The sequence below is a fragment of the Psittacula echo genome (genome assembly GCF_963264785.1).
Source record: "Psittacula echo genome assembly, chromosome: 7".
Lineage (NCBI taxonomy): Eukaryota > Metazoa > Chordata > Aves > Psittaciformes > Psittacidae > Psittacula > Psittacula echo.
The window spans coordinates 53692124-53714035 of NC_137740.1; the positions used below are offsets into that span (position 1 = coordinate 53692124).

Below are 21912 nucleotides of genomic sequence, written 5' to 3' on the forward strand. Positions count from 1 at the left end.
TTTGTTGTTTCTTGCTGTGTCGGTTTTCTTGCTGATTTTTCTCTTTGGTGGATCAGAAGAGAAAAAATCAAGGCTTTTATTCATCATTCTAAATGGCAATTGCATACAGTACGTAAAACATACAGAAAAAGACTTGGCCACAGCTGAAATCTTGCATTTGAAATTTAGTCAATGTGAAATTGTCCCTCTAAAGGAAAAACAATTTGTTAAACTGATGTTAATTTATCCTATACTTCGGAATCATTTTATCTTGAAATATCCGTCTGTGCAATTTATTCTTGGTTAGATATTACTGACAGCACTGGTTAAATTACACCAAAGCACTACAATGTAGAGTATATTTGAATGCATCTTGGTAACTAAGATATATTTTGATTCGTAAACCAACTGTTTTTGCTTTGCATGTGGTAAAGTGACTGTGAGGTTCATAGGAAACTGACTCATAACGGAAAGCTTTCTCCAGCATGCCCTGTAGCAAAGGCACAGTTGCCAAGAAGTTATCTGGGTTCATTTCCATAGCAACCAATCAATATAACTGTTTATTTTCGAAAGGCCTTTCACTTGAACTAAGAATCTTATAAACTTCAGTATTACTGTTGAAAGTTAAATGTTCTGATTATTTGACCTTTTTTTCAGCACAAGGGGAATAACTTGCTGATGCTTTTCTTTACACAAAGATTACATTCATTAAAATACATCAATTTTTCTTTATATAATGGAATTAGAACTGTTTGGTGGAGTGGGGGCAGATGCTTGAGGTTTTTTTGCAGATCATGTACAAATATTTCAAATATCTTGTTTTTTGAAACAGTGTGCCAGTATTACACTTTTTTGACATTCTTACGGGGAGGAAGGGGTATTCGTGGTTTTACTTGATTTTATTTTTACAAGAATGAAAGCATAAATTTCTATAACTGAGGCCTTTTTCTTGTAACTTTTACTTTCTTGTTTGTAAAACCTTAAATCCTGATCATCCTATTTAATGTTTATTAAATTATTTGCCTGAGTAAGTCCTAACCTGTGACATGAGTGGATTGACTCTTCCAAAAGTGTAGTGGTTTTGTGCTATTCACCTTACTTGAACAATGTTATACATACAGTAGTATTGGTATGTTGAAATCAAAATTCTTGAAAGTTTTAAGGACACATTTCTTAAACAGATGTTACTTACATTTATAGTGTATTTACAAGCCAAAATACATTTAATGTTCACTAAAACATGTTATACTATAATGCTAGTGATGTCTGGAATACTGTATAACTCTACAATGTAAAGCTGCTTTTTAAAGCAAAACCATAGTTTGCTATAGAGGTCGAAAGCTGTTCTGAGAAGCAGAAACTGTAATACTGAGAGTTACACAAAGATTTTGGCACATTATTTTGACCCTATGAGTTTACAGAAACTTTTTTTTTTTTTGGTAGGAAGAAATATTATTACTTAGTAACTGGAAATGTTACAGATGTAAAAACACTGAATGAACCTAGCACAATGATGAACAGGAGAAAATGTGATTCTGTTACTGGTAGTCCCAATGGTATCTTGCATGATAAGGGAAGGGTGGTAAGGGCAATGACAACTGTCCTACTTGTATGATGAATAGATGACATGAGAAGGGATTTTCTGACCTTTATGGAAGATAAGTGAACACTTTCCATCTTGTAGCATTGTTTTACAGCATTTTAATGAAGAGCAGAAAATCTACGCTGCTTTTAGTTTCCAAAAGGACAGTCAAGGCAAATTGTTTTGCAGATACTATTGGATGCAAAGTGATGTGCAAATGCAGGCTCCCTGTGGATTCATGGCCATAGCTGGTATGCCTTGGTCTGAGAGTAGAGACAGAATGCAGGAGAAGGTTGTCAAAGGATTAAGAATTCTTGCTTTTTGAAACTTAAAAAAGGTTTGTATAATTGCATGTATTTCAGTATTGATTAGATGTTTCTGGTAAGGTTTAATTTCAGCAATTTTTTAAATTCCAGCAGGACAGCCACTACAACAATCACTTTGTTTAGACAACAGCAGTTTTAATTATCCTCTGAATGTAGAGGTTTTTTAAGTATAGTGGTGTGTTAAAACTGAGATTCTTACTCTGTGCTGAAACTAGATATAAAACCTGTTTCTGGGATTTTTTTTCTGTCTATGTGTTTGGGGGTTTGGGGGAAGAATATTACCAGTGTGCCAAAATCTGATGGGTTCACTGATAGAAAACTTTGACCAACCATATCCTTTAGTTAATCTGCATGCAAGTTCACCTTCTTGCTCAGTCTTTTTAGTTCTACAAGCTCATGAAAGTTAGGGTGACTAGCAGCAGGGTTGAGGCGATGAGCAAGTGTATTGTCTTTCAGTATCAATGCAGTCTGCTGCATCTGATGCTCATGAGAGGACATTTGGTATTGTTTCATGAGGTTCTAGCATTCTCAGTCTGTCTTGATAGAACTGCTGACAGAAAAGTCAGAGTACTTCTTGATGACTTAAGATAGTGACATAAACATCCCTTCTCTATCTGAAGAAAAAAACTAGCTAGACAGGTCATGAAAAAGGTTTTGCTCCTTTTTTTCCTGCTTGTGGTAAAACTGCTTTTGATGTAGTCGAGTTTCAATGACAGAAGAGGGCATTCTATTTTGTTGTTGTTGGGTTTTTTGGTTCGGTTTTAGGTTAAATTATTACTTAGGGAAAAAAGAGCTTAAACTCAATTCTGAAGATTTCATTTCTAAGTTACTTTGAGTAAGGCTGGACCATTGTCATCTGCAGAAAAAACAGAGTGTTCTCAGGAGTTGTGTTATCTTTAATTACAGTATATGACACCTGCAAATATGCAGACCCTGGATACCCCTGCACTTGGATAGCTGTGTTCTGCTTGACAGTGGGTATCTACTTGACTATTTTCTTTACCTGAGAGTTCAGCAACTATCACATAAGAGCTACAATAGTTATTCTTAGGCCTTTTAAGAGTAACAAATGTTAGCAGTTATCAAATATCCCTTTAATCTCCTTAAGGTTGTATTTTATGCAATGACTTCTTCCCTGAGCCTATTTCCAGTACAGGAACTATGTAACTATTTGTAATTTGCTTTTTTTGAACTCTAGTTCTACTGTGGATTTAAATAACTCATACACTGACAGTTTGGGATTTGAATTTTTTTTTCCAAAACAGAAAAAATTAACAACGTAAAACAACAGATAAAAGGTAGCTCATGGTGTACAGAGCCTATTCCTTTCAGTCATATGCTGGAATATGACTCAGTGTTGTGTCATCAGAATCCGTTACTCTGTTGTGGTCATTACACTGACTCATTGTAGACAGGCTAGTTTATTCCTACCTTAGGAAGTCACAGTGTCTGTGAGCAGTGTAGGTGGCAGTCTCACCAGCACAACTTCTGCGTGAGCCTTGCAATTCATCATTTCTCCATACATGTGGTAAACTCTGACTCCTGCTCATGTGGAGAATCCTGCCTCTTCAATAATAAGATGCTCTAAGAAGTTAATACAAAACGTAGGAATGTACCTATTGGAAAAAATGGCAGAAAAGGACAAATGTTGCCCTAATATGTGAAGACTGTACTTGAATTACTACAGTGATAGAAGAAATTATCACAATTTCTCCACAGTTCCAAGTTACGAGTTTAGGAATGTGGGACTAGACAAGAGCTTTTGATCACTTTGGGAGGTCCCTCAGAATCACAGTCCTTATGTCTCATGTTACTGACAAACTGGCCAACCTTGTCTTTAAACACTGTAAATTTTTTTTGCTCCTACTTTGCTTATTGAAAGGCTGTTCTAGAAGCTTGCCCTGTGGTGTAAGACCTTGTAATTTTCAGTTTTAAATGGGTGTTTGGTTATGCCTTATTTTGGTCCTAACCATTTTGTATGTGACTAATGTTACTTGGTCTCTAAATGTTGGAATCACTAGTGTATTTTTATTAATTTATTCTCGTAAGGTACAGGAGATTTCTAGTTGTCTTCCCTGTACCCATTCATTTTGGAGTCTGCTCTTGCTCAACCAGATTTACTCAAACAGAATAATGTGTTCCATTTGAGCCTTATAAAATAATATCAATGTGGCTGAAAGCATCTTCCATTTTGCCTTTTCTCAGCTGCATCATACTATCATGTTGCAATCCTTCTGTGATAAACAAATACGTTCAGATATTAGTTGTCTTATTTTGCTCTCAAACGGCAAGGTCCCGGTATGTACCTGAAATTCCTGTTTGCTCCAAGTGCATTAATTTCTATCTGGTTACAGTATATCATCTCCTTTGTACTCTTCCAGGCCTCAAAGTTATCTGGTTCTGCTTATATCTCTTTCTCTGTATTGATAAAACACTTGTCAAATACAGTATCTTGAGCACATTCCAAAGCTCAGCAGCTTGAAAGACAGTGCTGGGGAGCTGATCTTCAAGAAAACTTCACTCACCTGAAGCAAACTGGAGAAATCACGATCCCATTCATTTGCAAAAGCACTGGCTATTGAATTTTTCTGTAGGTCTTATACTGTGGTCAAGGTTTGAAACAATTATTAGTCTTGCTACACAAAGAGAAGAATGAAGGATGATGATTCAGACCGTGAACTGATTTTGCATGACATGACTACTCTACAACCAATGTTTGTTCTTGAGCTGTCCTATTGCATTTTATGGTCCTGAATGTATGTGCAAGTAATATGAAACATATGTTATCTTTTTGCAGGGAAGTAGTACAGGCAAACTGTGTCCGCTGGAAGAAAAAGTTCTTATTTATGTGTAAAATCAGTGCCAGTGCCACAACAGGGATTTTGGATACTTGCATTTGCAGGGTGTCTGTACGGAAGGCAAGTAGCTCTTTTTTCCCTTCTCTCCTCTTTTCCTGGTCTTTCTTCACTTATTTTGGTTTAATTTTTAAATGTCAGATAAACTTGATAAAGTAAATTTTAGCTGCAACCATGTCAGGTGTTCTTCTAGTAGAAATTTCATAGTAATCTTATGAATTACCATAGTTTGACTAATTAATTGCATTTCTTTTTCTTATGGAAAGAAACATTTATTCCAGCAGGATAGCAAAGTGATCACTCATCTGTCTTTATAAAGCTAGCCCTTGATAGATACTTCTAGGAAGGGTGAGAAGTATCTATCCTAAATTTACTTAGGATATCCTGAACATACTTCAGCAGTAAACTTAGAAGTCTTGAAATATGCTAAGTACCAGAATATTTTAAGCAGCATGTCCTACTTTTGGGGCTAGACTTTGCAAGAGCTAAATACTGGTTGGCATCAGGCACTCATCCTTCTGCCTCTCTGCAAGATGACTGTCTCCTGCTGGCCTGCACAGAGAACATTATTAATACAAAGTTGTGAATGACAGCAGTACAGCCTAGCAAATGTGTGTTGAGCTATTTTAAAATGAAGATTAGTATTTGCTTTTCTAAAAAAAAAAAAAAAAAAAAAAAAGAAAAACCAAAACCAAACCAAACAAAAAACCCAGTCAGGATCTTTAATAACTTGATGGCATGTCTCTTTTTTCCTAGGAGTTAAAAGGAGGAAAGACATATGCAAAGGTAAATTGAGATGCATCTAATTTTGCCTATTAATTACCTTTTCTTTCTTGTGATTTTATGTCCTTTTAAAGTAATTCCAGAATACTATTCTAATAACCCATGATTTCATTATGTGCATTATAGTGAAACAGTGGTGTTGAAACTCTTGATCAGTGTGTTTAATAAATATATAATAATATTATATCACCAGAATGCTTTTTTTCCTTCAATTTAATATGTTAAAAGAGTTGACAAAAGTAAACCCTTCTGCATCTGTTTACTTTTAAAAATACAGAAAACTCTCCTTGTTCTTTTTCTTTCTTGAGACTGAAAATAGAATTATGCAGAATTTGACACTCTCAAAGAGCCAAGGCTTTTTGCCTTGCGCCACTCCCATTAAAGGGTATCCTTCATATCTGAGAGAAACTGCTGTTGGTGGTACTCAGTGCTGTGCATGCAACAAGTACAAGTAATATGTTTACTACTAATTTTGTCATTTTCTTTTAACAGCTGGGATTTGCAGACCTAAATCTTGCAGAGTTTGCTGGATCGGGAAATACCACTCGTCGATGTTTACTGGAAGGTTATGATACCAAAAATACAAGACAGGATAACTCCATTCTCAAAGTAATTTGTTTTCTTTATGATACTTAAACTAATAAAGCAGAGAACAAGTATTACTAAACACAATGAAATTTAAAGCATATTTTGTGAATCTCTTTCTAGAAAGAATATTATTTAAAGTAAAAACATCAGAGTTGTTTAGAGAGAATCATTAAAATCCATGCAGTCAAAACAGAATTTGTCCTACTCTTTGTAAAGGAGCTGGATAGCTGTAAAGGAAAAGATTTCAAACAGTATTCATATTCTAACAGGAATTGAACAAAGGAATAGGAAAGTATGATGAAAAAGTTTATACATTCATATATATGTGTAGTGATTATATCTTTAAGACTGGACAACTTCCTGTGCAGCTTTATAAGAGTGAACTTCCTAACTGGCTTATTTATGTATAAGCCAGCTTCAACACCTCAATGGCTCCTGGAACTTCCCCTTTTCTATTTGATAGTAATGAAAGTAATAATTGGGGAGCATTGTTGCAAGAAACCCACCCTGCCGTTCTCTCCCATTAATCCAAGGAGTTTAAAAAATGGAGTAAGCTGCATAAACCTGAAAATCATTACATACAGAATGTTACAGGTGAATAAAAAAAACCTTCTCCTACCAAGACACTAGGATTAATTTCTCACAGTACGAAGCACACTGTTTAAGCATGCACTTTGTGATTTCTTAAACACAGTCTTAGACTTTAAAAAGAAAACTTTTTAATTGATGGCTTTGACCCAGCTAACAAGCCTTCTCAAGGAATTGTTGTCCTATGGCATTATTTACCCTTTTGTGGTTTTATTTACCTCTGGTGTTAGCACAATCAGTTCCCGTATGCTAGCTGTTTGCTAAACACTCTCAGCAAAGAACATACTTCAGCACCCACTATTTTAAACAATATTCTGTTTGCTCATGAATCTTTTAGTTTTCCTGTTTCTTTATTTTTTCCCTTAAAGCCATTTTAAGATTAATTAATTAATTAAAGCCATCTTAACTATTAATGATTTTAAGTCTTGATCTATGTATCTTTTGCAGAATCTTGTACATGTAACTATGTTACTTTAAATCCCATTTTGTGTTGTTTTCATGTGTACTAGGAAAAAAAAGCTAGTTTTTTACACGTGTGTTTACTTGCATATGTGAAGATGCCATTTTGTTTTACTTAAATGTAAGATTTGTAGCAAGTGTAAGGTAGTGACATGACCATTTATCACAGACCAACTCCATTTTTCTTCTTACAGTGGGTTTTTGTTTTCTTCATGTGTAGGTTTTGATCAATATGCAGCTAATGTCTGGAGACCCATGCTTTAAAACGTAAGTTTATAAAAAAATCTGTGTGGGATAGTGTTTTGGTCATACATTCCATGTTCAGAATTACAGTTCTGAGTTGCATTTATAAATCTTTCCAATCTGACAATATTAACAAAAAAAAAAAAGTTACAAACAAATGGGATGGTAGCTGAATAATGGCTAACATGCTAAAAATAACAGTAGAAGTCTCATAATTCTCCTTGCTGCTAAATACTTAGTATATTTTCTAGCAAAGAATACTAGCCTGCAAACCTGTAAATAAATAAATGAATAAATATGGGAAACTGTTCCTGCTGTAAGGTTATAGAATTATACTTGGTATGGGGTGATTTGATTAATACTTGTGTTTGGAAAATGTGCTTTTATACCTTTTATTCACAAGTCTCAGATGATTTTAAAAGATTTATAAACAAATAAAACAACACAGCAACTAAAAAAAAAACCCAAACCAAACCCAAAGCCGGAAGTGTGATACGACTTAGTACAAGAGAAAGCACTTACAGATATTTCTCTGTTAGCAAAGACATTATGCAACTCAGTAAAAGATCCTTTGGCCTCATTGTCCTTAATCTATAGTTAATGAAATGAAATAGTTTCACCAGAGCATGTTAGCTTCCATAACTAACCACAGAACAGACAAACTGTGCATGCTAAGGAAAAACCTAGTCATGAGTAAGATGAAATTGTTGCTTTCTTTCTAGACTAATGGGCCATTTTGTTATGGGACACGCAAGCTGAGTGGATAGCTACACTGAAACAGTGCAAGTGGCTATTGCTAACCATGACTTAACTATCCTGATCAGTAGGAAGTGAAGAGCTCCCATGTCATTCATATTATGAGAGATAATTTATAATAACCTGAATGCCATTAATTCTAAGGATAGGCTTAGACATATGCATCGAATCTGCTTTCATGAATGCAGTGTGAAAAAATCCTCAGTACTTCCCAAGATTCTTAAAGCCATTGCTTTTCTGTAGTTCAGAATGTTTGTAGACTGGGTTCTTCAAAGTGTATGTGCTTTCCAGTTTAATGTCAATCTTTTCTCGTTTTAGATGACAGTGTATGGCAATTTTGTCTAGACCACGTTTAAATCAACTTAGTTGTATTTTACTTGTCACAAGATATTTAGGGAGGGCTTGATTAAATAATTCCTTCAAAATAAATTTGATTCTAGTTTAATTCAATTTTTTCTACAGTTCCCTTCATTGACCACACTGTTACACTGAAACTAGTAGAAGACAGAATCAAAATTCTTACCATAACTTGTGATTAAGCTGTGGAACTCCTTGCTACTCCACGTTGTGAATACTAAAAGCTCAAGAAGGAATTAAGACAAATTCCTGAATGAAAAATTATTGCGGGCTGTTCAGCATAAAACATCATATGAGGCTCAAGCACTTACAGATGAGGAGATACTGGAAGAATATTCAGGAGATGGATTACTACCTGTGTCATGTTCTCTCAGCATCTGTTGTTTGCTGCTCATAGAAATAGGACACAAGGCTAGATAGACCTTTAGTCTGAGACAATATGCTTGTTCTCATGTTGGCCCTTTCAAAAACAATCGGAAGCAGAATTCCAAGTATTACATATAGCTTGAAAAGAAAAAATGAGCTTAAGGAAAATAATCTGGAAAAAACCTGCTAGCTTCACTCCTGTTACGTCAATCTCAAGTTTTTGTATAGGTTCGCAACCTTCCTTTGTACTTTCAGACCTTACGTTTCATCTAAAGTATCTCCCATTGTAAAGATATAGCGTTTGCCTACAAACTGCTACACTCAAATGCTTTTACTTCGGTATGGATTATGGTTTGTATTCAAAATATTATCACAAACTGAATTTAAATTCATCTTCTATCAGATTAATGTAAGCAATCAATGTCTCTCTTAATAATCCAATGACTAGGGACAACAATCTCATGCACACTTCATCTGTAGCAGTGAACATATACTCAAGTCTTCTTTAAGTTAAAAAGATTGCAATTACAGTGAAATGAGGCTGCAGCTCCAAGAAAAGCAGCACTGATCTCTTAACTCAGTCTCAGGTACAAGTATGAATTAGCTCATGATTTGTAGGTTTTAGATAGTTTGAGGTAGGTTTTATATAGTTTGAGGTAGGTTCTGGTATAATTAGGATAATCAAGAACTCGAGTAGCAACTCAAGACCTTGTGCATTATTGCTGTAGCTGTGTCCTTACCATTGTTTCTGAGGAAATCTGAGAATGCTGCTTGCATCAGTCTAGCTCAGATAATTCACCACAGGAACTCTTCAGCATCCACTTGCACCACTATAGACCCTTTCTGCTCTCCTAACCTTCAAAAAGAACAGAATGCTGTAAAAGCTCATCTTGTGCTTACTGAATAAACAGGAAGATAGTATTATCTGAATTTGATTGGGCAAAGCTTTTCTGTGTCTCTAGTTATTTAGCCCCTCTTGATTTACTTTTGAGTCAGAGCTGTTAACAAATACATCACTGGTACTGATAAACAATTTCTCAAAGGCATCTAACTAATCATTAACCCTGCATACTAATAAACAATGTGTTTCTGTTCTTACTGGCTGGTACTGAAGGAGTTCAAATTAGTACCTAAATAGTTTTCTAGCTCCCTAGGAAAAAATTTCTAACTGAAATTATTCAGACTTGGCATTTTCTTCCAAACTGATGATATAACCATTTCCTGGAACGTAAACTTTCAACACAAACAGAACAAAAAATTTATCTAATCCAGATGTCCTTTGCAGAAGAAAAAAAAAAAAACCTTAAAGCAATTACACAATTGAAATCAGCTACATATTTTATGAGGCAGCGTAGGAGGCTTGGTGTTTGATCTAGGGTGACATCCCTGAAAGCATTCAGTTCTTGCTTTCCTAACTAAGTGTCCTGGGTTCAGCAGTGGCAGTCAGTTTTTTGTTTTGTTTTTTTTCCTTCTTAGTAGCTGTTGCAGCACTGTGTTTTTGACTTTTGGCTTGGGAACAAAAAAAACTGATAACACCGATGTTTAGACTGACCAAGGATTTTGTGAGTCTCATGCTCTGCCAGGGAGGAGGAGGGGCCGGGAGGAAGCGGGGACAGGACACCTGACCCAGACTGGCCAAGGAGGTGTTCCATACCACAGCACGTCATGCCAGGGGATGGAACTGGGAGCTAGCCGGAAGGGCACGTCCCCTGGTCGGGTGGGCTGTCTTTTCCGGCGGGCGGTATCGTATTCTCTTCCCTTGTTATTTCTCTTGTCGTTGTTATTGTTGGTGGCGGCAGTGGTGATTTGTGTTATACCTTAGTTATTAAACTGTTCTTATCTCAACCCGTGGGAGCTGCATTCTTTTGATTCTCCTCCCCGTCCCTCCAGAAGCGGAGGGAAGAAAGGTGGGGGGGGGGGGGGCAGTAGACTGCGTGGTTCTGATTTACAGCTTGGGCTTAAACCACGACACTAAGATAGGAAGATAAGTCACACAAGCATTGTCTTTCTAGAAGCACTTTTTCTCTCTTTAAAATGTAAGGAGGGATATGTTACTGTACACAAAGACAGTGACTAATTTACTGAATATGTCAAACCTAAAAATGTTAACAAAAATCCATTTATATGCAGACCAATAGCCTGTTCCCAAAGTCAAAAATAACAAAGCATTAGAAAAACTGTAGGTAGGTAACATCTTGAAATGTATTTTAGTTGTACTTGCTTGCAAGAGAAGATTACTTTGACTTTGCCATTTTCTAATTAGATTCTTTTGCACTAGCAAAACACAAACTTAAGAGGTCTAGTAATGTAAAAATATCCCTTTAGGTCTTGGTATAAACTGAAACAAACATTTAAGCATGGCACAAAACTTTTAAAACACTGAACCAAATTTAAATTATGTTGTACATGATGCTCTTTTTATTTTGCAGGAGGTAGAATGCAGAGTGAATACAGGGAGATGGTAACATAGGCCCCACTATTAGGAGAGAAAGGGTTACAGCCCAGAATCTCCTAATGTCTTGTAACAGAGATAAAACAAACAACATCACAGTGTACAAGTCAAGCAGGCCAACTGTTGTTGCATGGTGTTCTGGTTTTTAAACTTATCATCTTGTCATGTATTCCATGAAGTACTGCATCGTATATATTCTTAGCACGTAAATTAGCCTAATTCATAGACTTAAAAAAAAAAAATTAAGAACTTGAAAACAAACATATATCACCCTATTAACCACCAAAAAGGAAAAGCCTTTCCAAGGAACCTGAAGGGCTGAGGGCTGAGCAGATTGATTTGATTTCTATATTTTCCCTTTTTTATCTTTTTAACAGGGGGCTAGGTACCATGTTTTCAAAAGAAAAGTCACAAGCAGATTAACTTGAAGCATAGTATGAATTATGCCAACTTACTTGAAAAGAAAAATCTGTGCTGATCAATTTGCAGGAATTACAGCAGAAGTATAACGAATCTTAATCACCTTTTTCTTATAGGCCTCCTTCCAGAGGAATGTCTATAGCAGTTGCTGGAGAATCAGAATCTCTTCATGAAGACAGGAAAGGTGGAGAAAACTTAAAAGTAGTACATCTGGGCATAGCAGGTATAAAATAACACTCTTAATTTCTCATTTTTTTAATACTGGCTTCATAGCTTCAAGGAGATGTACAAAATCTTAAAGGGATGCTGACAGTTGGCCCACAAAGGGACCTTCCTTGGTTATTTGTTGAGAAACACTCTCCTAGATCACGTCAGTGGAATCTCTCTTTTTTACTTTTGTAAGAGTTTATTTAATGGAAAGATGAGAAATTGGATTGATGGTTTACCTTCTTTTTAACATTTTAAATCTTACATGTTCCGTGTGACACATTTCTTGATTGCTTTTGAATTGTATTTTGAGCGAGCATTTAATTTGGCCCTTGATTTGCAACTTAACGAATCATCAGGATATGTGTAACTTAGAGTGGTAAATTTTGAGTGGTAAAAGTTCTAAGCATTGTTAAAAACTGAAGTAGTTACACTGAAATTCAGACTATTATAAAAAAATACCATTAAATCACTTTATTACAAGTTGGAACGTGGTGGGCGTTTTGTTTTCTGTGTTTTTTTACAAGCTTCAGATTCTTACAAAGCTCATTAGTTTCCACCATACACAGCTTAAGCTGTATTAACCACAGGTACTTTTTCAGCCAGAAAACATCTATCGTACCATTCTAGTATAATACCAAGCAAAGCATGGTAATCTCTTTAATGTTGACAGTAGACAAATCTAGAACAACATTTCATGTAAATATTTCTAATCCAATGGTACTCTCTGTTAGACAGAAACATGATACTTCTATATTTTTTTTAAGGAATGCATATTTGTTAACATCCATGGTATTTTTGCAGCACTTGACTCTTCAAACAGTTTGTAGAAGACCAGCGTCAAATCCCTAATCCCTCTGGGAAATCAGACATTTCAGTCTAATCATGATTACAGACTAAGTAACAACAAAGCTGGCTTTAGCAACAGTATAACAGTATCTGACTTGCACATTGCAGATGTCTCATCAAAGAGTGCCTCAGTCCCAGATGAACTTGGTGCATGTGGACATTCCAGAACATCAAGCTATGCAAGTCAGCAGTCAAAACTGTCAGGTAGTTGTTAACAATTTTGTTGTGAGTTTTGGGGGTTATTTACTTTCATAGTTCTAGACTGCAGTAAAGTATACTTTATGTGTTTTTAAAAAAAGTTTGCAGTTGAAAGGTTTCCCTAGGCATTTCAGGTGTGTAGAGGGTAACATTTTTTCCTCTTAAAAGCACAATGAATTATCTGTTCAGATGTGAGACAGCTTTTTCCCTTAGCTCCGTCCAATTAATGATACATCTGAATGATATTTTTACCTCTTCCATGTGTAAAAACAACATAGAAATGTAGACTTAGGTCTAAAAGCTGAAGTGGAAGTAATGACGCCAAGTCATTATATTTGTTAGGAAGCAGGAGTTAGAACAAAAAGGAAATAGCATGTGCTAGAATACAAAACACAAACTGGATTGCCTAACTAGTGTATGCACATGCATTCCAAGGCTTTTGAAGTGTCTTTACAAGAAAGAAAAAATTCTGCTTTCAGGATGGTAAAATGTAAGTAATGACCTTGGCTCTCAAGAACATGCCTGACCTAGCTCTCCTGCACTTTCCCAACAGGATACAGCACATGTCACTCTAGATCATCCAGTCTATCTGAACTCTCTCACAGGAGAAACACCTCAGAGGGTAGTACCTCAACAGGAATTGGAAGTATTCCAGAGCCATGTGAAGAGTCTGAGCCAAAAGTAACTAGTATCGATACATCTGTTAAAGATGCACCATCAGAAAAAGTCTGCAGGTAGGCTTGACAGCCTTACGTAGCAGAAGTAAAATACAATTTACTGTATCATTTCTAAGAGCCTAAATATATTTATTTTTGCAGACATCCTGTAAAGCAAGACTCTGTGGAGTCACAGCTGAAGAGGGTCGATGCTACCAGAGTTGATGCTGATGATATAGTCGAAAAAATACTCCAGAGTCAAGACTTCAGTTTAGACTCAAGTGCAGAAGGTATGGAAATAAATAAGGAAGCTTAGGGGTTTTCCCTAAGCACATTACAGGCCTTAGAAAAATCCACTCTCTTTGTAGTCCCTGTTGCTTGTAGTCATAAGGACAGTGCACATGAATCACTAGATTTTCTCCTTTATCCTGTCTCCCAGAAGTTGAAAAACAGTTGCATGACTCGGGTAACTTTGGCAGAGAATTACTTTAAGCCTAGAAAGGAAAAAGCAGGAGCAAATCTACCTACAAAAGCAGTTCCTCCAACATACACCATGTGAAGTTTGGTTCTTCATAACTTAAAATATTTGCATCTCAGTGTATCAGTTACAAAACTGGTAGATTTAAAATGATGTAGTTTCGCTAGGGCAACATTAAAGGAAGCTAACATTTTCATTCCCTTGCATTTTAGAAGAAGGTTTAAGATTATTTGTGGGCCCTGGTGGAAGCACTTCTTTTGGAAGCCATCATCTACCTAACAGGTATGTAGCATTAACAACCAGTCCATAAATAATACAAAACAAAAATGCATCTTATACAGCAGTTGTTCTGTATATACATCATTAATCCTCGTATCTTTCTATTCTGTATCATTTACAAGTACCAAAAGAACTAGATTTCCAGGCTTTAAAACAAAGCACATAGGTTAGGTCCAAAACAGAACTGATGTGCCAGCATTAGAATTATAACTTCCAGAGGTTCTGAAGAGTCTCAGTTCCAAAGTTTTCAGAACTGAGCAGTGTTTAGGTATGGACACAGAAAACAGGCACCAGTTTGAAATCTTAGCTCTGTAGACTTACTACATCACTCTCTGGAGCTGGAAGAAAGTCTGAAGTGTTTTCTTACACATCTGCCTTTACAATATCCAACTTTTATGTCTTCCTCATAACAAGCCTGATTTTCTTCACTTTAATTTTGCTCACAACTCCTTCTGTTTCTCTACACTACACTATTTGCGATTCAAGGTCTTGTTCATCTTCCAACTATTGGTAGCCCTAAACTCTCTTCTTTGATAAACTGCTTCAGATTATTTTCTTGTAGTTGTTTTAGGAGAGATGTTTTTGCTGTATCTTATCGTAGGACCATCACTGTTGTTTTAAATACATTTATCTATGTGTAAATATATATATATAAAGACAATTATCGGCATATGATATGACTGGGGTCAGAGTGGTACCCAAAATGTAATGTTTAAGAAACTAAAGAGAGGTCCAACGATAGCTTCTTCTCAGTAACATTATTTATAATTCATTTTGACTGCTGTATAACACAAAACACTTTAATGTATTAAACTGTAGGTTACTCAGTGGCATGGTAATTCCATGTATTTTCCACCCTTTACATGTAGCTGTTCTGGTACTAGCTGCTCAGTTGGTTTTTTTGGGGGGAGGTGGCTATTTGGGGTTCTTTAAACAGTAAATTTGCTGATGTGTGATAGTTTCTGTTTAGCTTTCAATTAAACTGCAACTGAATTAACTTTTCCCAAACATTCTTTCAGAGTAGGATCTGGAGCGTATGAGCAGGTGGTGATAAAACGCTAGACTAGAATGACAAACGAGGAAAACTCGGAGCTCTGGCACTGATATTTGGTTTTGTTTGCTCTGTTGCAAAAGTTGTCAAAGTCAAGATGAACTCAATGTGGTCTTTTTTTGAAAGGCAATGGAATGTCTCTTGCTCGCAGAGCTCCATCTTCTGTGGTGTGAAGGCAATGTATAGTTATGTATACCTTGTGCAAGTACCTGGACTGTTTTTGTAAGCTCCACTTAATGTTAGTGGAATTGATTGCTCTTTTTGTTTGTGCGAAACATTTCTGGAAGCATGATGAAATGAGTCAAATTTCATTATTTCACACAAGAAATCATTTGTGGTGATGTACTTTGCTTGTAACTTCTTTTCTAAAGAAGATTCTTAAAGTTGGTCTTAAATAACCTGAAGAAATCAATTACTCAGTTTGATCCTACCTGCTATTTTAGTCTCACAGAAGCTAATTACTTCTATCAAGTCAACATTATTATTAAGTCAAAGTTCAGGCCTCCACAAAATAGCACAGCTATGTTTTAACATAAGAAAAACCTTCTCTTTAAAGTCCTGATTATAAGTTCATTATAAGGTTGAATTGTAGCGGTGAACTTCACATGCATTTAAAAGAAAAAAAAACCAAACACCAAACCATAATAGATCTAAACCAGCCAGTGATCAGTTCTGTTAAGTGTAAATGAAGTCTAAAGGCTTCTAATGCATGAAACGTTTCATCTGTTTCCATGCATGTGACAAAAGAAGTGGGATTTCACATTAAAATACTAAGGCACAGTAGTGTATTATCAAGAAAGCTGGCCTGATTGTTAAGTCTGGAGTTCAAAAGCTGCTTCCACAGAAACTCACTTAAATAATGCATGAACCTTGAGATTTAATGGTATAGTACTGTTTACAAACCTAGTCAGTAGTTTACTACCACTTAGAACTTTTTATTGTAGCTTAATCCTTCACAGTTAGTGCTTTGCTTGTGTTTTGAATGTGCCTTGTGGGATTGGGAAGGTATAGGGAAATTAAATCATTTACTAAGCAATTTTAGCTTTAAAACTAGATAAACATCTATACTATTATCAATATAACTTACTAAGAGAAGCACTTTATTGTAGACATACTCTGCACTCTGAAAACGTCTTACTGTGCAACAAATTTGTTGAACATTTCTTCCTTCACTATCTGTCCACTGTTACTTTAAGGTCAATGTACTGTATTTAAATTTGCACAAATAATGATTTGCCTGACAGGCAAGAAAGATGAAAGCTCCCTTAAAATTTTCAATAAGAAGTACGAAAGACTCCATTTTGAAAGGGATGTGGTAGGTGACAGTTCTAATTCAGGCTTGGCGCTACTGTACTTAATTGTAAACTGCAAATTACTTGTTTATTGGTAAGGCTTGAATAAAAATGCAAATAGTGTGGCCATTTCTGAAAGTCCTGAATGTTTCGTAATTCTGCTCTTTGACAACCTTTTATTGAAGTATAAGTAGGCCATATTTAATAGATTGTATTAGGAAAAGCAGGCTTTGTTTTCCATAAATACATAGAAGAACTATTACACTAATTTTTGTTGGGGGGGGGGGGTTGGGGTGGGGTAAGGTAATTTTTGATTTTAAAGCCTGAGTACTGTTACTCAATATGATTAATATAAGCTATTTCTCAGATATGGTACTTAAATACTTTTTTTTCCTACTGTTAATTATAATCTTTTTACAGTGTTTTAATGGGCAAAAGAATTAATACAAAGGTTATATTTTAGCTGCTCTTAATAAAGTGTAGTATTATCCATTTCTGTCCTCCACATGAATTTTAAACAGAAACTACCTAACTACTAATATACTATCTATCTCCCAAAAAATGATAGTTTCTTTCCCTGTTACATAGATAACTAATTTGTACCCAAAGAATCCTACTGCAAGCCAAAAGATGTGTGATACTTCAATAAATTAGTTGCTTTCAGTACTCTTGAACACTGCTACACTTGTTGGTAAATTTATTAAAACTACTAGTAGTTTAGATGGTAGCTTACTTAAGTTTACTAGGAAAAATAGGCATAGCTTGAAGAAAACAGATTTTTTTAAAAACATTGTATAGCTATTTATGCAGTTCTTAAGGGAATTTCCACAGCCTAGATTTGTATTCTGTGTTAAAAGATGCAGCTAACTGCCACAGAATGGGTATTTTGTTTACTGGAAACCAATTATTTTCTTGCCTGAGCAGATCTTTTAAATAGGATGCAAGTTTACATGGAAATCAAGCTTTTAATAAAACTGTATCCTAGTAATTTATTGTTCTGACTTAGAGCTACAACTGTTTATGAAGTGACTCTCTTATTGTGCATATTTTAAGTGGAATATAACCTTCATATTTAGATGTAGGATCTTTTTTTTTAAACTGTGTTATAAGAATACTGGAGACTCATTTAGGAAGCTGTTCAGGATGTATTGGAGGTCTTTCTTTTTTTACTGTATTTAAATGCAAATGTCTCAGACATTCAGTAAACTCATGTCTTCAGCTTGGAATCTGTTTCTTTATTCTGTCCTTTTTTTAATAAAAAAATTATGAACTTAACTGGAAGTTAGCGTCTATCTCAGCTTCCTCACAGCTTTTCAACCTTGGGGCTTATTAAAGCTCATCTCTGGTCCACAAAGTATTTAACAGCACTGTTATTAATACGTAGTTAGTTATCTGTCTCTCAGAGAGGAAAAGTAGTATGTCAGTCTTACACAAATGAAAAATCTAATTTAAAGTGTGAGGCATAGCAGTAAGTTATGATTAAGCAGACTTCACAACTAGCAGTATTTTGGTAAAGTGAGGGCACTCTACATAGACCCTCCTGACAAAAATCAATCCTCCTCAGTGAAGTCTACAGACTTGTTACTACTTAGCTTTTTGTACAGTTTGTATAACTTTGTAAATAACCTTCTTATTTATCTAACATATTTGTGGTATGTATTTCTTTTCTCATCAATGTATTCAAAATAACAAAGCCTTTTGGTACTGCAGTTAGCACCTGTCCTTACATTAAAAAAAAAAAAAAAATCCAGATTGGTGAAAATTGCAGCTAATTTTATTACAAACTATTTGGCACTCGGATAAGTTCAATAATCAACGCATTCTATAGTCAGGATTAAGAGAAGTAACTGTACCGCATACAACCAACTACAGTCTCCACTGTCTTTCAGTACAAAGAAGAAGACAATGTTTCCCAAATTTCAGCAGAATATCCCAGGATTTCTTTTGTAGTTGTTGTCTCTCCTCTGGTTTTATGAATCAACAGGTTCCTTACAGAATAAAAGGCAAATTTCATCAGCAAACAAATCCTTCAGTTAAGGATCTCACAGTGGAGAGTTCTCCAGAAATACAAAGTATTCATAGCTGCTAGTCACCTTACTGAATACCAGCAGCTGCAAATATAATCACTAAGGGTTTTATTAAAGCACTTTGCTTTTTCTACCTCCATGTTTTCATACTGTTTTAGTGACATTTATATTGTAAAGGAAATGTGTCATTTAGACACTGTTCTTTTTTTAATCTGGAAGGAAAACATCTCCTGAATGAAAATAAGGCTATGCACCTACACTGCATATACACATATGCCATATTATATATGTGTACATATATGGCAATATGGCAATGGGAAAACCATTGTTGTGATATGGGAAAAGATTTTCCCCTACTACTAAATTTAAAAAAAAAAAAAAAAAAAAAAAAAAAAGCAGAGACATGAGGTACTTCAAATACTGTCACTGAACACTTGAGTGGATTTTGTAGACATTCTGCCATGAGAAAACAGAGACAAAGAGTAGCATAGGAAAAACTGCTTTCTGAAATTTTTGAAGCAAAATGAGTAGCTCTGCCTTCTCCCCACCCAACTGCTCATTCTGGCCTGCTCTCCTCTTCCCACTACAAGTTTCTGTGACAGATTAGTTGATTCAATTCCCTGTGTGGCCTCACAGTGGGATCTGCCAAGGGCAAAACACATCATAATATGCCTGTTAACATTTCTGCAATTCCTATTGCTGCTTCCTTGTTAAAAGCTAGAAAACAGCAATTAACTGTTTGGCGGTGTTTTTACACATGAAATCACCAAGCAAATGCTAGCAAACCTTTGCCAGACTACAGAATTGTAAGTACAAGTAAAAAGTAAAAGTGCCAACAACTAACCATTATGAGTTACACAAATTCCAGTTGTAACTGAACAACTCAAACCTCATTTACCAATAAAAAGATAACAAGCATGGAATAGAGCCTAAAACCATGGAAACCCATAGCCAGCAGGACAGAAACACATCAGAAGTTCATTAGCTGCCAGATCCATGTGTTAGAGAAATCTCTGGTTGAGACAGACAATTAACTCCTCCAGCTCTCTGCACTAGGCTGCAGGGGTTTATTTATTCACATAAGTGAAGCAGTATCTTTTGAAATTATTTATACCACTTCCTCTTTGTTGTTATTAAAACAGTGATCAGAAACATTCTGTTCAGGTATTCTGACCTACTGAGTTGCTCAATAACCTATCAAGTTATACCCCTTATTACTCAGGGTACTGCACTATATTTTTGGTTTTGTGTGGTCTCGGGTTAGTTTTGGGGTTTTTTGGGGGGTGGGGAGTGGTGCAGTTTTGTTTGGGTTGTTTTATTTTGTGGGGGTGTTTTTTGGTTTTTTGTTTGTTTTGTTTGGGTTTTTTTGGGGTTTTTTTGTGGAGTTTTTTGTGGTAGTGGTGGGTTTATTTTTATTCTACTTTATTTGGATTTTAAAGTTCTGAAAAACCTAAAGGTGATCTGTTTTGAGATTTGTGTGCCATCTCCTGGTCAGTGATATTGTCACATGCACTCTAAAACATTTCATCTTCATTACCTTCCTTTCAGCATGCTCATTTGAGACATAAGAATTCACCTTTTGTCAGTTTCAAACTGCAAGTTGAAGTGGGATACAGTAAGTACTGTGTTTATTCACAAATATGCATAATAGTTTAATCAAAAGACCAACCTGACAATGAAGAGCTATGCACAGTGAATCCTGTGAAAGGGTTTAACCGCTCCTGAAAAGACTGTTCAGTCCTTCACCAAAAAACTTACTTAACATTGATTTAAGAAAGTGGAAACCTGGTAAGCTAACACACAAAATAGCTTATTTTGGTAAATATCAGCAATCTCAATTTAAATGTTTATTCTCTAAATAATGCTTTTGTATATGCTATGTAATAGCTTCTTCAGTACACATAGGTATAACTAACAAACACTGAACACATGAGGCCAAACATCTGTAGTCTGACTTCAAATCTTCCCCAGGAAAGGCATAAGCAAGAATGTTAAAGATTGACATTTGCTATAGCTATCACTAAAAACTAAACTAACAAGTGAAAGAGGACCCATCAACCCCTTAAAAACTGTGTAACTGTTTAGGCCTGTTCACATTAGTCTATCAAACATTCAGAAACCATTTTCCAACTGTAGCTACAAAGAGGATACAATGTGTTGTGGAATGTCAAGCACGTATTTGTATGCAGCTTTGTCTGTTCACAAGACAGTCCAGTAGTTAGATATCACCCAAACACAAAATTCAAAGCAAGTATCATTCCAAATGCGATGGAAGAAAAGGAGCATCTCTTTTCCTTATTTTGAAGTGATCAATCATGCTACAAAGTACAATAAACATGTAAAGTTTCAAGAAGAAACTACACAGGAAGAAGCACGGTTGTTAAAAAAAAATAAAATCTTTAACTATAATAAACCATAAAGTGAACAGCAGAGATCTCATAACAAACCAATGCAACTCTCGAACAGCTGTGCTTATTAGTGTCCTAAGAATATTTACCAATTTTGAATTTTACATATATTTTAACATACCAACTATGGCAAGATCATATCACAATGTAAAAAAGTAAAACTACTCTAAATATTGTATTAAAGATGAATTCTTAGAATTCTAAATAGAGGTATTTTTTCATAACCACTGTCCAAAGGCATTCAGAAGGGAAGGAGAAGGAGATGGGGAGTGGGGCCTTCAGGGGCAATGGGACAACTGCTTCTCCATTACATGAATCCTAACTTCTGAGTGTATACTTCCATCAAACCCCAGTCCTCACCTGATTTCTCACATAAATCTGGTTTATAATGGCTGTACCTGAAGTACTGAGAATTTAATTCCTGGCACATGCACCCTTCCTGCTTTATAACTAGGGGAGATTCATCATTAAGTCAATAGTAAAGTCACTTCTGAGCAATTTACACACACTACAACTATCAGGACTACCCTTGTTTCTTCCATACACTAAGCATTTCTGAGTCATTTAGTATTACAAAGCACTGCAGATCTTTCCCAAATTCTCAACCTGTTATAGATTCTGTACCATTTCTCAATTCAGAGAATTACAGGTGCCTTTTCCCTTTATGTCTAACCTTGTGCCTTAATGATGTCAAGGAAATTCAAAAACTGAGA

The 21912-nt window shown here is 35.6% G+C and overlaps 1 protein-coding gene across 4 annotated transcripts in view; it reads left to right on the forward strand.

Annotated features, from left to right (window-relative positions):
- The window catches only part of EEIG2 (EEIG family member 2), a 39742-nt gene that overhangs the window by 10378 nt on the left and 7452 nt on the right, over nt 1–21912 (forward strand). The window contains exons 2-11 of one of the 4 annotated variants that reach the window (XR_013957426.1): nt 4685–4805; nt 5499–5528; nt 6018–6134; nt 7381–7427; nt 11871–11977; nt 12919–13014; nt 13562–13742; nt 13827–13954; nt 14355–14424; nt 20340–20406. Coding sequence is in view for 3 of the 4 variants with exons in the window: in XM_080623404.1 (XP_080479530.1) it covers nt 4685–4805; nt 5499–5528; nt 6018–6134; nt 7381–7427; nt 11871–11977; nt 12919–13014; nt 13562–13742; nt 13827–13954; nt 14355–14424; nt 15441–15483 (940 nt within the window). In the remaining variant the exon portion in view is untranslated. Of the gene's footprint in view, nt 1–4684; nt 4806–5498; nt 5529–6017; nt 6135–7380; nt 7428–11870; nt 11978–12918; nt 13015–13561; nt 13743–13826; nt 13955–14354; nt 14425–15440; nt 18628–20339; nt 21683–21912 lie in introns of those variants that run through there. The other 3 variants (XM_080623405.1, XM_080623406.1, XM_080623404.1) reach the window with 3 other exon arrangements.